This window comes from Nomascus leucogenys, chromosome 10, assembly GCF_006542625.1.
Source record: "Nomascus leucogenys isolate Asia chromosome 10, Asia_NLE_v1, whole genome shotgun sequence".
Classification (NCBI taxonomy): Eukaryota; Metazoa; Chordata; class Mammalia; order Primates; family Hylobatidae; genus Nomascus; species Nomascus leucogenys.
Window position 1 is genome coordinate 34,942,054 of NC_044390.1, and position 15,988 is coordinate 34,958,041.

The window sequence follows — 15,988 nt, forward strand, 5'->3', positions numbered from 1 at the left end:
ATATTTACTGCTTATGTATTATTGATATTTTTAAGGTAAATCAATATTCATTTGTCGACAGGAGCATTTTTTTTTTGAGAGGAGTCATTCACATTTTTAAAAAGAAATTTTTTTTTAAATGTCTCAAATTCAAGAATTTACTGTTCAGGAGGTAAGACCACAAGTTTTATTGCAGAGTGATGGTAAGCTTGTTTTAAATACTATTACAATATTGATGTAGAATTTTTTTCTTTTGGATTAATATAAATATATCTTGTTAGAGTTAACAAAGTTTTCCTGTGAACACAAGATGCATTCCCTTTTGGACTGTTTTTCTGCTTGATCCCTCAAAAAAAGGAAAAATGTCAGTAACTTTTAAAAAGATACATACCTTTGATAGTTAAGCAACAAGGAGAGCAGAAAAGATCAAGGGAAGTAAAAACGGAACCAGAACCAGGTGCACTACAAAGCCAATTAGTTCACAGGCTAAGGACACTGCTTTTTATAAGTTATTTTTCTCCATTGGGAACAGTTTTCTGAGACTTCCTGTCGCTGCTCTCCATCCCGGGAGTCCTAACCAGGTTTTATCTTTTTTTTTTTTCTTTTTCTTTTTCTTCTTGCTTGCTTTCGAGACCAAAAGAAGTTGTCAAAGAAGTCATATTAGGTACATTTCACTGAAGGTTTTCTATTTTCAGCAAGTTTTACTGTTCTCCAGAGGACTCCAGACTGTCCCTAAACACAAAGGGTAACTAGGCTCCCCGTAGACTCTTTTGAGAATCTATTTCATGAAAACTAGGAGCCCTCTGTACTTCCCAAAATGGACCCGCAATATTCCATATTTGATTCGAGGTCGTTTGTCAAGCCACAAAAGCTTATCTTTGAACCCCAAGTTGAAAATGCCTGTGTAGAGCGAAAAGGTAAGGAACTCTCTCACAACTTTCGAGAGTCCCCTCGACCTTTCAAGGAAGGTCATTCCATCTGAGTTCTAGATGAGACCAGCTGAAGCTCGGACCTTGACCGTGAGCTGGAGTAGGTGGATCCCCGCTAACCACTGGCTTTAAATGGAGGAAAAGTTAACTTTCTTGGCTCCTTGCACTTCTCCAAACCCAGTCCGGTAGGCGCAGGACCCGGACTGGGTCGAGGCCTCAAAATCTGAGACCAGGCAAGTCAGGTTTTAAAGTAACCCTCTGGGCACCACTGGTCGCCGCGCGTAAACCCACCTGAAAGACCGGAGCCCTGGGGCTCCCTGATGTAGTCATTCCTGGTTTGAGCACAGCCTGCGCCACCTGGTCTCCTCCTAGCAATGAGAGCACACGCCGAACCCTCCCCGCGCAGTCTAACACCGACGCTGCCTCCAAACCGCCCTCGCGGGGAGCCCCTGGGTGCGCGGGGCGTTCTTACCTTGGGGTTGGTCAGGAGCTGGTGCTCGTCGCTGTGCAGCAGCGCCCTAGAGTTGGACTCAGAGTTGTTCACGTAGACCTGGACGCAGGGGTACTGCGAGGTGCCCCTGCAGTCGGCGCCACAGGTGAAGGTGCACTCGAACACCTCGCCGATCTGCTGCACCGACAGCACCGTGCAATTGGCCTCCGTGGCTTGCAGATCCTGCAGCGCGGGACTCAGCCAGCAGAAGCCGAAGATGAAGAGCGACACGACGCCGGAGATGATGAGAAACAAGCCGAGCCGGATGCTCTTGTCCTCGGCTTCCGTGTACTCGTAAGCCACCCGGAGCTTCGCCATCGCCCCCCACTCTCGGCGGCTGGCGTGCTCCCCCCGCCCCCTCCCGCCCCCGGCGCCGAGCCCGCCTGCCTCGGGCGGGAGGAGCCGCCGCCGCCACCGCCGCCGCCGCGCGACAGCAGGGGAGTGGGCGGCGAGGGGGAGCGCGCGAGAACAAAGGGGCCGAGGCCAGCGACGCCCCCGGCGGCGGCGGCAGAGCCCCCCAGCCCCCCAGCCGCCGCCTGGGCCCCGCGGTGCAGCAGCCGCTTCAGAGCCTCCTGCACCCTCGGGCGCGGGGAGCGCACGGACCGCTCCAGCTTCCAGCGCCCCCTGCCAGCCTCCGCCCCCGCACTCTCCCCGCCTCCCCCACCCCGCCTCCTCTCGTCGGGTGTCTCTCTGTCTCCATCGCCCGCTGGCCGCTATTCCGCGGACTCGCCCGGCAGCTGCCCCAAGGCTAGGAGTGTCTGAGCTGGGGCGAGCCCGGGGGCTCCCCCGTGCAGGAGGAGGCTCCGCCCCGCCCCGTCCACAGCCGACCTGGGCCCTTCCGCCCCGCCCCGCCCCGCCCCGCTCGGGGGCGTCTCCTTTGGGCGAGGAGCTGACGGGCACAAGCAACAGCGGCGACTTGCAATCGGAATCTTCGCTCAGTCCCCTTAGAGGGACGTCTGAGATGAAAGATTAAGATCAGTTTAGCTTAACCGGAGGGAAGTTAATAATAATAATAATAATAATAATAATTAATAATAAGAGGGGAGGGTGGAGTTCAAGTGGAGCGGCGGGAATCTTGAACTCCAAACGAGGACTGGTCACCTGCAGGGAGAGCGGCCAGGCTCCGGGCGCACCCCGGGAAGCGGGCACGGGTGGCGGTGTAGGAGGACACGGGCCGCCCAGGCCGGGCTGATCGAGGTGAAAGCCCCAGGCTAGCGGTGTGCGCTGGGAGGTCCCCGGGGACGACTGAACCGCAAGTTCCCATGCCAGGAGCGGGCTGGCGGGCGGCGGTGCCGGAGGCGTGACCCAGCCGCGCCCACGCCGCCAGCGCAGCCGCCCCAGGGAGCGCAGTAACCGTCGCAAGTCCCAGGACTTGGGCCTCCTAACCGTCTTGGCGCAGACCCGCGCCCCCTGACCCTGCTGCGGCCGGGAGGGCTGCAGGATTGGAGTTAAACAAGCTGAGTCAGGTGGAGTTTGCTGTGGAGGCAACGTGCGTGGGGGCAGGAGGCTGGACGAAGGAAACTTGCTGCTTAGGTTCTCGGTGACCCTTGTGGCAACTTAGGTCTCCGGCAGCCGAGTCTACCCCAACTTGATTTGCCCCCATGGCTGGGGCTGACTGAGACCAAAGGAAAAAGGTGGAGAGCTTTGCAGCCTGGAAAGAAATACCACTTTTCCCATCAGAAAAGTATTCTTGCTTTGGGGCTCCCAAGAACAGAATCATTTCTGTCGTTTCCCTCCTTAGGAGTCTTGCCACCCCTGACCCGCCCTAGGATTTGTAGATGAGGTTTCCAGGAGCGCTGCTTAAAGCGACAGCGGCGGGCAGACCCACTTTGGGACAGGTACTTTTTCTAGACCTGTGTTCTGCTCTTAATTCTTGCCGTTGCTCCCTCCACCCCTAGTTACGCTATGCTTCAGCCTCTATTCTTTTCATGATCTTTTTAAAGTTAGAATTACCTTTTCCCAAACCACACTTTTATCATAAAATCAAACTTGAGAGCTATTTATATCTACATTTCAAAGAATAAAATCAGAATATTAACTTCCTTGCGAACTACATAAACTTTTTTTGTTTGCTTGTAAGTCTCAAATGAATAAACTCTTAATTATGTTCCTGATGAATACGGAAACATGGAATCATGGAATTCTTGACTTCTCTTTCCTGGACTTCAAATGTTACTTAACTGGTATTGAGTATCTTTCGACTGCAGTTCTGATACGTTATTTTGAAGCACTACATTATGACAGGTAACAAGTATTTCCCAGCAATGGGCAAATTAATTACAGGAAGATCCTAGTGTCTTTTTCTCAACAAATTAAGAAGATGTAGAGTTTGAAAAACTTCCAAATTAGGAAGATGCTTTGTTCTCTAATACCTTTCAGGTTTTGAGATTTTCTTTTTTTAATTTAAATGTAAGAATTGTATTTTCTTGTTAGCATAAAGACAATTGTAAGTGATTACATTGCTTAAAAGTGAGTTTAATAGTTGAAATAACATAACCCAAAATCACAAATCTTCAATCTGAATCTTTTTCCTATTGCAGGAAAAATAAAAAACATAGGAAATATCTTTTTTCTATTGTTATAATCTTCTTTTCCAAGAAACGAAAGCCATGTCTAAGATCTGAAGCAATGATGAACAAATAACAAGATACAATTATTCTAGCTCAGTATGTTGAGGAACTGAAATGAGGCAGAATTAATTCCTATTAATGCACAGCAGTTGGGGGACTACCAATAATTTAACAAACATGGTTCATTTTTCAATGATTCCAGAGCTCAAAGTCTTCTGTGAATGAAACCTCTGCCTCAAAACTGAAGTACGGTGGTCTAAGTCTAGGGAACAAAATCAGAAAATTCTATCTTATTTTAACTGAAATTCTTGAAGTTTTAAAATCCATTTTCTTTCAGTTCTGCATTTAGTCAATTTCTTTCTTGGCAATTATTCTTAAAGTATTTAAAGAAACTTGTGTCTTCTGTTCTTTAGACATTTTTCTCCTGTTTCCTGTTTTTAATTTAGCTTTTCTCTGAACACTTTATCTTCACATCTTTATTGAAAGTCAAACATATTAAGACTTCACAAATTAAATCAATTTCTATTTTATTCTTAATGAAACACTGGAAGTGTTTATTAGTTTTACTTACTTGAAGCAGAGCTGCTTTATCACATTCCCAAGGAAGATTGGATATGTCAGCCCCTCAGTTTCAGAATACAGGTCACCACTTACTTGTAAGTCAGAATGGTAGTAAGAACTCCAGGAAAGCTCAGAAATGTTAAGCTCTGAGGTCACTTAAAATCTCTGTTCCCTGTGGAAGGTGGAAGTAGCACAGAAAAAGCAGCTAGTCCTTTCTTTGAATAGTGTTCCACCAATTAAGATTAAAAATGTAATATTAAGAACCAGACTGACTTATTTGATGTACATCATCTGCAGTAGTTTTTCCAGTAGGATCATGGCCAGGTCTTGATAAAGTTCAATTTAAAAGAAAAATAAAGCCTATCTAAACAAGGGCATCAAAGCCATGTTATTTATAATTTGTTCTCATGATCAATATTCAAGAAGTTCTGTGGCTGATGCTAAAGTTGCAGTATACAATATCATATGTATATATACTTTTTAATAAAAGATTCTAAAAAGAATTATAAGGCAGGCTTTTGTATCCTAGGAATAGAACGGAATTTAGAGTAGGTGGGAAAATTTTTTCAAAAACTGGCACATTATGAAGTTTTTTGATAACTGCGACTAAACACTTGAAAAGTGAAAATACATAGGAAAACAATGTATAATCACCTTTTTTCTATTAAAATTTATACTCTAGATAGATTTAGACCTTTTTAACTAATTAGATATTACACATGATGAAAGTATGAGTGATCCAACAAAGAAAACCATATAAAACCATTTTACATTTTCTTCTTGATTCAGCAGCTATAATTATAGATTTTGTTAATGTCATAGGAAATTGAGTTCCAGCTTGCCGATACCAAATTAATTTCCTTGCCATGCTCCATTATGAGTGTTAAATATTTATTAGCCTCAGAATTTTAAATTCAAAATACATTTCCTATGTGGTCACTATTTTTTCTGATTGTATTTTCCTGGCCATAAACTTCACCTATTAAAATGAGCACATAATTATTACTAAGAACACTACTTACTATTTCTAATCACAGCAAATTAGAACAGGAAGGGACTTTAACCATTGCCTAGTTCAACATTAACCAAGAAGCTCCCAGACTTTGCATTTTGCTTGTAATTGTAATTATTTAAAATATTTTTTAAAAGCTCAAATTTATGTTTGTGTATAGCCTTTATGTTTGCAACTGAGGAAAGCAAAACACAATCAATTCACATTTTTTCCATTAAAATTTACATTCTGGATAGATTAGCAAATTTTTAATACCATACTGGTAGTGCTCTAGAGTTCCTAAAATCTCACCAACTGTTGAGTCTTTCATGTTAGCTACAGTGAATCTCTATGGGAGAGATATACACAGGTATGTAATAAAAGGGAAATCAGCTTTGGAACTTGAAACATAGAGGCCAAGAGGTTTTGGTCCCAGCTTTAGTAGTAAATAATTTGACACAAGGTAAATAATCCTCTTAGTCTACTTTCTGTTGCTATAACTGAATACCTGAGACTGAGTAATTTATAAAGAAACTTATTTCTTACAATTCTAGATGCTGGGAAGTCCAAGAGCATGACAGTAGTATCTGGTCAGGTCCTTGTGTACCCTAACATGGCAGAAGGCAGTTCCATAGCAAGACAGCAAGAATGCCTATTAACTCAGGCCACTGTCCATATAAAGCCACCAGTCTCATCAGGCCCCACACCCTGATGACCTTACTTAATCCTAATTATCTCCCAAAGGCCCCATCTCTAAATACCATCAAAAATATGAATTTGGGGAATATGTTCTAACACATTAAATTTGGGGGACACTTTAAACCATAGCAATATTAGTTTCCTCCTTGTCATACAAAAGGGTGGGTCTAGAAGACAGTTTTAGTATTCTAGTATCTAATTCCCATTTTTGTTTTGCCATGCACTTTAGAAAATTGGGTATTGCTATATAACAGTATCTAGTGAAGTTAAAAGGTCTTTAACAGAATCCCAAAACATGGAGAGCATGTCCTAGCATGATGGCTAACAAGAAGAGTGTTTGTCTTTAGAGAAATAGATCTACGTCGATGCAACATCTAATATAAGCTAGGTTATTTATAAATGCCCTAATTTAACCTTCCCATGAGAAGAAGAGGGAAAAACATTCAGAGATTAGGTAATTTTTGCAAGGCTGCACACATATTGTGACAGGGCCAGGGGATTTTATATTTGCATTTTACATAGTATCTTATATTTAAGAAATACTAACCACTTGAATATAATAAATTACTTAAAACATTTTTTCTACTATACTATGCCACTTCTAAGAAATTTGTTAACAAAAAGAAGTGTAGATAATACAAAAAGCATTTACAAATGGATTTAAAATGTGTTTCTATACTTATATTTAAGTATAGTTAGGCTTAATCAAAATCTCTACTGTGAAACCTGATTATGAAGGGGACGGTGAGGCTGAAGGAACTAATAATTTATCTGGTCCCTCTGCTTAATTTTACTCTGAATCACATTTGTGTTGAAAATAGCCTCTTCAGATGCTGAGCAAATAGTAGTAGTACTGTTTTATGTGGAACAGACAGATTAAGTTAGGTTTCCAGTGGCTTGCTAAAAATTCAAGCTAAATTCAAGGTACAAGTAAATACAGGGAATAACTAGATGTGCAACAGTTATAAGGCAGAAGGAAATCCTATCCTCTGCAGACTGAAAAGCATCAAATACTTCTAATATTAGCTTTTTTTTTTTTTTTTTTTTTTTTTTTTTTTTGCCTTTGCTTGGACACTTCCAGTGATGGAAAGATATAACTCCTAATGATTTCTGGAGCTTTTGAAAAATTATAAACTGGTACTTTATTACTGTAGATTGAAATTTGCCTTGCCATAACAGCCATGTAATGGTCCTTATTCTGCCCTCCGGCGTTACGTAGGATAAAGATATTTTTAAGAATAAAGCCTTACATGAGGCAGGAGAATGGCGTGAACCTGGGAGGTGGAGCTTGCAGTGAGCCGAGATCGCACCACTGCACTCCAGCCTGGGCGACAGAGCAAGACTCCGTCTCAAAAAAACAAAACAAACAAAAAACAATAAAGCCTTACAAATGACTCTACCTCAGATGTGAGAAGACAGCCATTATGTCTCTCCTAGGCCTTTTGTTATGCACATCTTCCAGTTTCTTCAGTATTCTCTTTTGATATGATTTAGGAAACTAAGGTTTTAGCCTTAGTCCAAAATGCTAAGAATGATAAGTCAAAGTTGGAAAGGATGCCCCACTTTAACATTCGAAAGTCTGAGCTTTTCTTTTCCATGATATTCCAATTTACAAACACTTCTAGGATAATGGATTTTGTTGTTCAATGACAGTGTCATTGCAAATGTAGAGAATTTGGATTCCTAATAGTGATATACAAGTCAACTAACATTCAAATTTTAGACCTATATTAAATCATTTAGAGTGAACTGAAAAAAATTATACAAAACTTTAGATAAAAAAGGGAAATCTGGAAGTAACTTTTTGAGCAGAGGAGTAACATGACTTGCATTTTTTAAAACTGAGATATAACTCATGCAATAGACAGCATGTTATATTTGAAGAATATTAACCACTTGACAATAAATTAAAACATTCAAAATAAAAAAACAAATATTATCTTTCGCTTGAGGGGAAATATTTAACAACTCAAAGACAGCTCATTTTTCATGCACTGTTACATATGGTAATTAAAACTCCATCTTAAAATAAATGTTCAGTATGTAACAGATTTAAAGGTAGTTTTGAAACATTCTGGCTGCCCCAAATCTTTATTTTTATACATAAGATGAAACTATTTATATCATTCCCTCATGTAATGTTTTCTCATTCAGATGTATAATTTTGAAGAATAAATGTTTAATTTAAAATAGTTTTCTCATTATAAATTAGTATCAAGAGGCCTGATTCTAAAAAGAATCAAGCAGACTCAGCGATTTGTGGACATCATACCACCCTTGAAATTTGAAGCATTTCTTCCAAAATGTTTGAAGAACTCATGTATTATCATCAAAATTACCTTCATTATGCACTAGGAAATAGTTTGGCCTGGAAGAATAAAGCATTTATTGTAAGTTTTAAAAGTAAATTATATGGTCAAAATGTCACTTAGGCCAAAAATAAATGCAAATCACAAAAACATTACATTTCAGGAAACACATACAAATTAGAGACCAGCTCTGATTCATAGTAAAGATTTGTTTTCCTCAGCTAGTGCCTTCAATTATTGTCTAAAAGAACTAACACTTTTGGTATAAAGCCAGTTTTATTTCATCTTCTCTAAGAAAGATGTCAAAACATTTTGGTGGTATGGTATGGCCTTTCAGGCCTAGAAATGAAAACTAAGATAAATTTCAAAAAGAATGAAAAATTGGCTTTGCTATGTAGAAGACAGTTTAAGTATTTTAGCACGTCAACTGGTTATCATATGCTATTTGACTATGCAATAATTTGGATTTTCAAGATAGAGAATTATGACAATTAGGACCTTGTGAATTCTGACACTTTCAAGAAGTCATTTAAATAATTGAGAGAAAACTGTACAATAAACATGGAAATGACTAGCTTTTTAAAAAGCCCTATAAATCTTGAGTTTTTATGATAAAGAGACATGTCACTAAAATCTTGTCACAGTATTTACACAACTGTTTAATTGGATTAAAAAACCCTTCAATTAATGCATATGTAACTGATAATGTAATTCCTATTACATTACATTATCAGTTTTTATACATACAAACTGAAGAGGAAATCTTTAGATCAGCAGAAATATTCCCAGGAAAGGCCGGGCGCGGTGGCTCACGCCTGTAATCCCAGCACTTTGGGAGGCCGAGGCGGGCGGATCACGAGGTCAGGAGATCGAGACCATCCTGGCTAACACCGTGAAACCCCGTCTCTACTAAAAATACAAAAAAATTAGCTGGGCGAGGTGGCGGGCACCTGTAGTCCCAACTATGCGGGAGGCTAAGGCAGGAGAATGGCATGAACCCCGGGGGGCGGAGCCTGCAGTGAGCCGAGATCGCCCCACTGCACTCCAGCCTGGATGAAAGAGCAAGACTCCATCTCAAAAAAAAAAAGAAAAAGAAAAAAAGCACTTTTGCTGTTTTATATTTATATATGGATTCAGCTTTCCTCCTGTTCTGCTAACGAATACTATTGTAGTAACATGGTTTCTGCCCTAGAACATTGGATGTCATAGGAAAAAGTAAATAAATGCCCCGATACACAGGGATTATAATATTTAGTGGGATTTTAAGAAACAAGATTTTATTCTACTTAATACCTGTACACAGGAGATTGCACACTAATGCAATGTACAATTTCAGACTAAACATTTACGTCAAAACTTAAAAACTGTCTTTTTCCTCTTTCAAATGTAGAACTAAAATATACACATAAATAAATCTGGTGAATACACACATACATATGATTACTATTTGTTGTGCTTTATTAATGTTGCACATTCCTACTCCTAACATCAAAAGAAAACAACTCTACAGGTAAGTTCAATAAAGTTGACTTTTGTAATTCTTTTTTGATTTAAATTTCTTTCCAAAGATATAGCAGTGATTTTAAGTGTACCTTATCCATGATTCACAGAACAGCATATTCTTATGTACTTAAAGGTCAATGCTTTAAGTATATACATTTTAGCCCTGATGACATCATAGTCTCCAACTTCAAATCAAGAAAAGGGTGTCAGTATCTTAAAGAGCTGAAAAGAGGCCTGGAAGTAATCACATTCAACTTTTTATTTAAAAAGGCAGTCCTGTCAATTAATTGAGAGTCATTCAGTTTGTTTGCACATTGACTGAACCTTTACTTCCTGAAGCAGCTAGTACTGTGTAGTACCTTAATATAGAAAAAGTCTGTTTCATTCAACTTCTCCTTATTGGTTTGAGACTTGCCCAGTTCCAGTTCTTCCTGTGTTTCATGACAACTGTCATGCCTCCCCTTAGTATTCTTTAGTTGTCTCTTCTGCAAGCCCTACATCTCATCAATTTTTAGATGCACGTTCTTTCCTCACATAAGATACATTCTGTAATTGGCAGCTTGTCATAGTTGGAGCTTTTTTTGTCTTACTGGTACATAAAATGGTGTCCCTTACAACTGATGGCAATTAGATTTGCTGCACTACAGTAATTATCTCACTTTAACACTTTTTCAATGAGCCACAGGAACATTAAGACATTCAACTCCTTACCTTATGCACAGAACACTGTCCAGCCAGTCTCTCCTAGGTTATGTTCTACGAGGTTAAATCTAATGTCTTACAAAGCAACTGATTTGAAAATCTTAATTAACTCAGTTACTTTTTAATATTGCACTGAAATCCCTTATTTGTCCTAGTTCTGCTCTTCCAGTCACAAGAATGAGCTTAATTGCCTTTCATTGACAGCTCTTGAATTTGATACCTGAAGACAAATACCATGTTTCCAAAATTTTATTCCTATTTGTTCTTTTTAAAATTTACTCTAAAATGGGAACACTAAATTTCACCTCATGATGCTATTCTTCAGACAACAATGTATATAAAAACACACAGCATTTGCTGGGCAGCTACCAGGCATGCTACTTCTCCCTCCCCTTCTGCCTTCCCCAGGCATGGCAGCTCTTATAATACGGCATTCAAACAGAACATGACATTTCAGATGAGTGATTACTTCCAGTAGAGTGGGCTTCCTATCTTTTTCTGAGTGCTATATTTTTCTTAATGTAGCTGAAGATTACATTAGTATTTTTGGCAACAGGATCACAATTCTTACTGATCTATATATGAACCACTCAAATCATGTTATATTCCACCATTCTTTATTAACAATCAAAGTGCAAAACTAAGTAATTTTCTTGATTGAATGTATCCTATTTGATTCAACTCTACACACCAAACTACTTGGTTAGATTTAGATCCCAATTTTAACCTTCAGTGTGTTTATTTGCTTCATCTTCCAGATTTGTCATGTATTCATGGTATAATCAAAGTCACTGGTAATGCCAGTGGCAAGGAGACAGCCTTGTGACCTGCCATTAGGATCCAACTTTTAGAAAGTAAATGCATCTCAATGTCTGGCTTAGTTCATTCTCCAGAGACTATCTTAATGGAACCTAGTTAGTAGATATTTCTAGATCTTCTTTATTAACTACATAGACAAACCGTGGTTAACGTATTATACAATCCTGTTTCCACACACGTTTAGGTTTTCAGCAACTTTTTGCAAAATTGAGCTATTAAATCTAAGTTAAATGAGTCCTACTGTACGGCCATGCTCAGATGCCACATATTTTATGAGCAACGGATGTAACAAAGTGGAAGATCTATGGCTTGTGAATAGAAGAGGGTTTATCAATTAGAGAGGCTATAGACTGGAAAAATTTGAAATATTTAAAAGTTATTGAAAATGCTTAAAAATATTATTGTGAAAATGAAATTATAGCAAATGATAACTGAGTAAGCTATCTCAAAGCCCAATGCTTTAAATTATACACTTTATTTTCAAATTGAAATATCAACTTTTATCAGTCAACAACTATCAAGCACCTGCTTTGTCCCAATTTCAGTGTCAAAAAAAAAAAACCAGACTAGTTATATATACTTTAAGAATTTACATAAACTTTCAGTTCTTAAAATGTATTATATCTAAGGAAAACTATTTGTGTAGTTAAGTCTCTGAAAATGGAGCTTTAGCATATAAATTATAGTACCACCTAAAGAATTATATTTGAAACCAAATAAAGGATTTCCCTTTGCAATTAAATAGCTTTTATTCCCAGAAAGCCAATCATAGTTTAATCTAAAAAATTTATTTAACATAGTGTACACATCTATTTCACTAGCTATATGGGGGAAATTAACAGAATTAAAGCTTTGAAGGAAAATGTGAAATATAATTAGTTGGAGTCAGCCTCTGTACATGTATAACCACAAGTTATAAAATCAAGGAGTATTATAACTGTGTTATATTTAAAAAGTTGAAAGTGATGTTTTAAATATTTCAAATAGAGTAACTTGTATTTTGAAGTCCATAGCATGGTAATTTCTGGTATTAACAAGTTATAAAAAGTTGGCTAATATGCAAGAGTTTCTTCATTTTGATATTCAGGATAAAAAGAACTCAGAAAAATGGAAAAGTGTGCATTTAAAACTCTGTATATGGCAGTTAACAAAAAAAGAGAAAAAAAGATTACAGCCAAGACAACAAACCACTTGGTATGAGCTACCTTATTTTTCGGAGTCATTCATCAGTACCAGTCATGATCATGCTTCAGCTGAGACTTCGATCTATATTGTTGTTTATATTCATCAGAATAAAGATTCCCTTCCACATTTTTCTTCCTACTTGTTTTTTGTGGTTATGTAGGAAAAGTTACATTTTATTTTACTAAGTGAATTACTAGGAAAAAATGTAATCTTTTTTTTCCTAGATTGATTTCTATGTTTTGACTCTGGTTTATGTCAAATAAGGTACAGTGTTCTGTGAAGGTTTTTGCACAATAGATAAAATGATAATTACACAGTGCTTTTTTTTTTTTTGAGACGGGGTCTCGCTCTGTCACCCAGGCTGGAGTGCTGGAGTGCAGTGGCGCAATCTCAGCTCACTGCAAGCTCCGCCTCCCGGGTTCACGCCATTCTCCTGCCTCAGCCTCTCCAAGTAGCTGGGATTACAGGCGCCCACCACCACGCCCGGCTAATTTTTTACATTTTTAGTAGAGATGGGGTTTCACCATGGTCTCGATCTCCTGACCTTGTGATCCGCCCGCCTTGGCCTCCCAACGTGCTGGGATTACAAGCGTGAGCCACCGTGCCCAGCCAGTGCTTTCTTACTGAGGAGATGCTTTCGTTTAATTCTGGAAGATAGAAAATCCTGTTTTTTTTTAGTGTTTCTCGTATCTCAAAATGCATAGAAAAAGGTAAATTTTAAGCCACTTTATATTCCTGGTACACAAACACAGCAATGTCATAAATGTTTCATTTTCAAAAGATTGGTTAATGCCAACAGACTTTTACTCTTCATAGAAAAATAGGTTAAAAATGAAAATTTAAAGGATCAAAACTCATTGCCTTTTTTCTACTCTCTAGTTCTGCTTTGGTAGCTTCAATCTTCTGATTTTTAAAATACAGTATTTGTATTTAGATGGGAAAAGAATCCATTAACTTGTAAATATGAGATATCTAGGCCAGCAAACTGAAGGTAAAGTCTACCCATTCCCACCTTCATTTGCACATTACTTCTTAAAGATAAATTTAAAGGTCTATCAAGAAATTTCTCATAAATTTTTCACAGAAGTACTTTGGTTGGGTTCCAAGAGTATTCAGAATGTTTTATTTCTAATGCTGCCACAACCCATTTAAAAAATAGTTTTCTCTGATTAATACTGTCTACATTTTTAACCTACAAGTGAAACGGTTCACTATATTTCCATTAAATTACTTGTTGGAAGCTGAAAAAGACATTTGAGTCACACCATTCAGTTTGATATCTGTAAAAACTTCAGTTTGTTTCCTCTATTTTCCATGTTGAAGAAACAATTTCGCAATTTTAAATCAAAGCCAACACTGCAGTGAGGAGAGCTTTTCTACTTTATTACAAAGAGAAGAAGCCTTTATGTGGTCAGAAAATACAAGATTGATCTTTTTTTCTCTTCCTATGAAACGCTGCTGTTCAAACAGCCAGAGTGAATTGTCTCAGTTCACTTCTTTAAGTCCCATCACATTCACTTGGGTATGGATGTCCTTGGCTGCTGAAAATCTGGCCCTTTTAGTGCACAGGGCGACAAAGTCCCCTGACCAGCAGTTCCAGAATGTCCCATTTTCATATATTGCATCCATGCACACCTCCTAAAAATGAGGTACAGCAGGGCAAACATTTTCCAAAATAGATGTCATATATATAATATATACACATTCGTACATACATACCTTTATTCATGTGATGTCCAAAAATTTAAAAAAAATGTACACATTTATTACAAAATCGTAACAAAGACTGGACAGTGTTTTGCTCATTCTGGAAAGATGAAGCTCAGTAATAACACAACCCTGGAAAACCATCCAGAGATTGTGGCAATATCTTTCTTCTAAACAGTCAGATATTCTTGCATTAAGCTTGGCGAAACTGCCTTTCAAAAACAGAAGGGGAAGTAAAATGAAGGAAGCAGACCTTGCTCATCTTTCCAAATGAAATACGAGAAGGATCTTCACATAAAAATGCACAAACATTTGTTATTTTATTACCAATAGTGTTACAATGAACAATGTAAAATTTGTGGTCTAATTTTCTTGAGTCTTTTGTGGGTTTTCTTTTTTACATTTTAGAAACTATGGTAAACTTCTGTCAGTGTATTTGCTTGTCTTTACAGACTCAAGTCTGTCTGCTGGCAAAAAAGGAAATAAATGAAAAAATTCAGACCCTGCTCAAACTAGAGAAAAACAAATTACAAATTTAGTTGTTGGGCAGCACATAATTAGTAAGGCAGGACCTCAAATGGTGACCCTTTGCATAAGCCAATTGCCATATCCTCAAGGAATTAAAACCAGGGTGCCTGAGCCACATCAGTTCTGCAGTTATGTTGAGTATTGTGCTGAGACAGCCATACCCCAAGAAAAGGGAAGTCTTTTTTTTTTTTTTTTTTTTTTTTTTTTTTTAGAAGGCTTGCTGAGCAGGGTTGTAGTTGAAGGTGGATGGCAGGTGAGGCCGTTCTTCTAATTTGTCATATTCCAGATGGAACTCCTATAAAAACAAATTCAAGAATTTAGATATCTTCCCCTTTTCATTTTACATTATTGTCAAAATACATTTTACTATAAAAATAAATACCCAATATATATGAATCAACATCAACACAGATACACCGTTTTTCCTCTACATAAAATACTGCTTGAAGAAAAATAATGTGCTGTAGTTTCTAATCGATGAGTACAAAAATACAGACAGGCTTTCTGTGTGTAAGTCAAGAGACTACTAATGGACCATTTGACACTGAAATGTTGTGTATTGTTTTTAACTTAAAAAAAGAGGGGGAAATTACTGTATCTCTAAATCACTGGAAATTACAGGATATTTAAAATAAAGCCCCCTTCAATGAAGTATAAAAACCTAAAGATTCATTTTGTCCATGAAAAAAGTTTAGAAATAATTTTCCAATTTGTCTTTATTACATTTATATTAAAAAATAAGCAGGGCCGGGCGCGGGGGCTCACATCTGTAATCCCAGCACTTTGGGAGGCCGAGGCAGGCGGATCACGAGGTCAGGAGATCAAGACCATCGTCACCAATCAACATGGTGAAACCCCGTCTGTACTAAAAATACAAAAATTAGCTGGGTGTAGTGGTGCACGCCTGTAGTCCCAGCTACTCGGGAGGCTGAGGCAGGAGAATCGCTTGAACCTGGCAGGCAGAGGTTGCAGTGAGCTGAGATTGCACCACTGCACTCCAGCCCAGGTGACACAGC

The 15,988-nt window shown here is 38.6% G+C and overlaps 2 protein-coding genes across 5 annotated transcripts in view; both read right to left on the bottom strand.

The window, feature by feature from the left end:
* KCNMB4 (potassium calcium-activated channel subfamily M regulatory beta subunit 4) overlaps positions 1–2,238 on the bottom strand; it is a 67,537-nt gene extending 65,299 nt beyond the window's left edge. The window contains exon 1 of the mRNA XM_003259536.3: positions 1,381–2,238. Within this exon, the coding sequence (XP_003259584.1) occupies positions 1,381–1,716 (336 nt within the window). The 5' untranslated portion in view covers positions 1,717–2,238. The remainder of the gene's footprint in view (positions 1–1,380) is intronic.
* An 11,861-nt stretch (positions 2,239–14,099) lies between these two features.
* The window catches only part of CNOT2 (CCR4-NOT transcription complex subunit 2), a 111,298-nt gene continuing 109,409 nt past the window's right edge, over positions 14,100–15,988 (bottom strand). For all 4 annotated transcript variants that reach the window (XM_030819992.1, XM_003259531.4, XM_030819991.1 and 1 more), the window contains one exon: positions 14,100–15,267. In XM_030819992.1, coding sequence (XP_030675852.1) covers positions 15,181–15,267 — 87 coding nt within the window. In that variant the 3' untranslated portion in view covers positions 14,100–15,180. The remainder of the gene's footprint in view (positions 15,268–15,988) is intronic.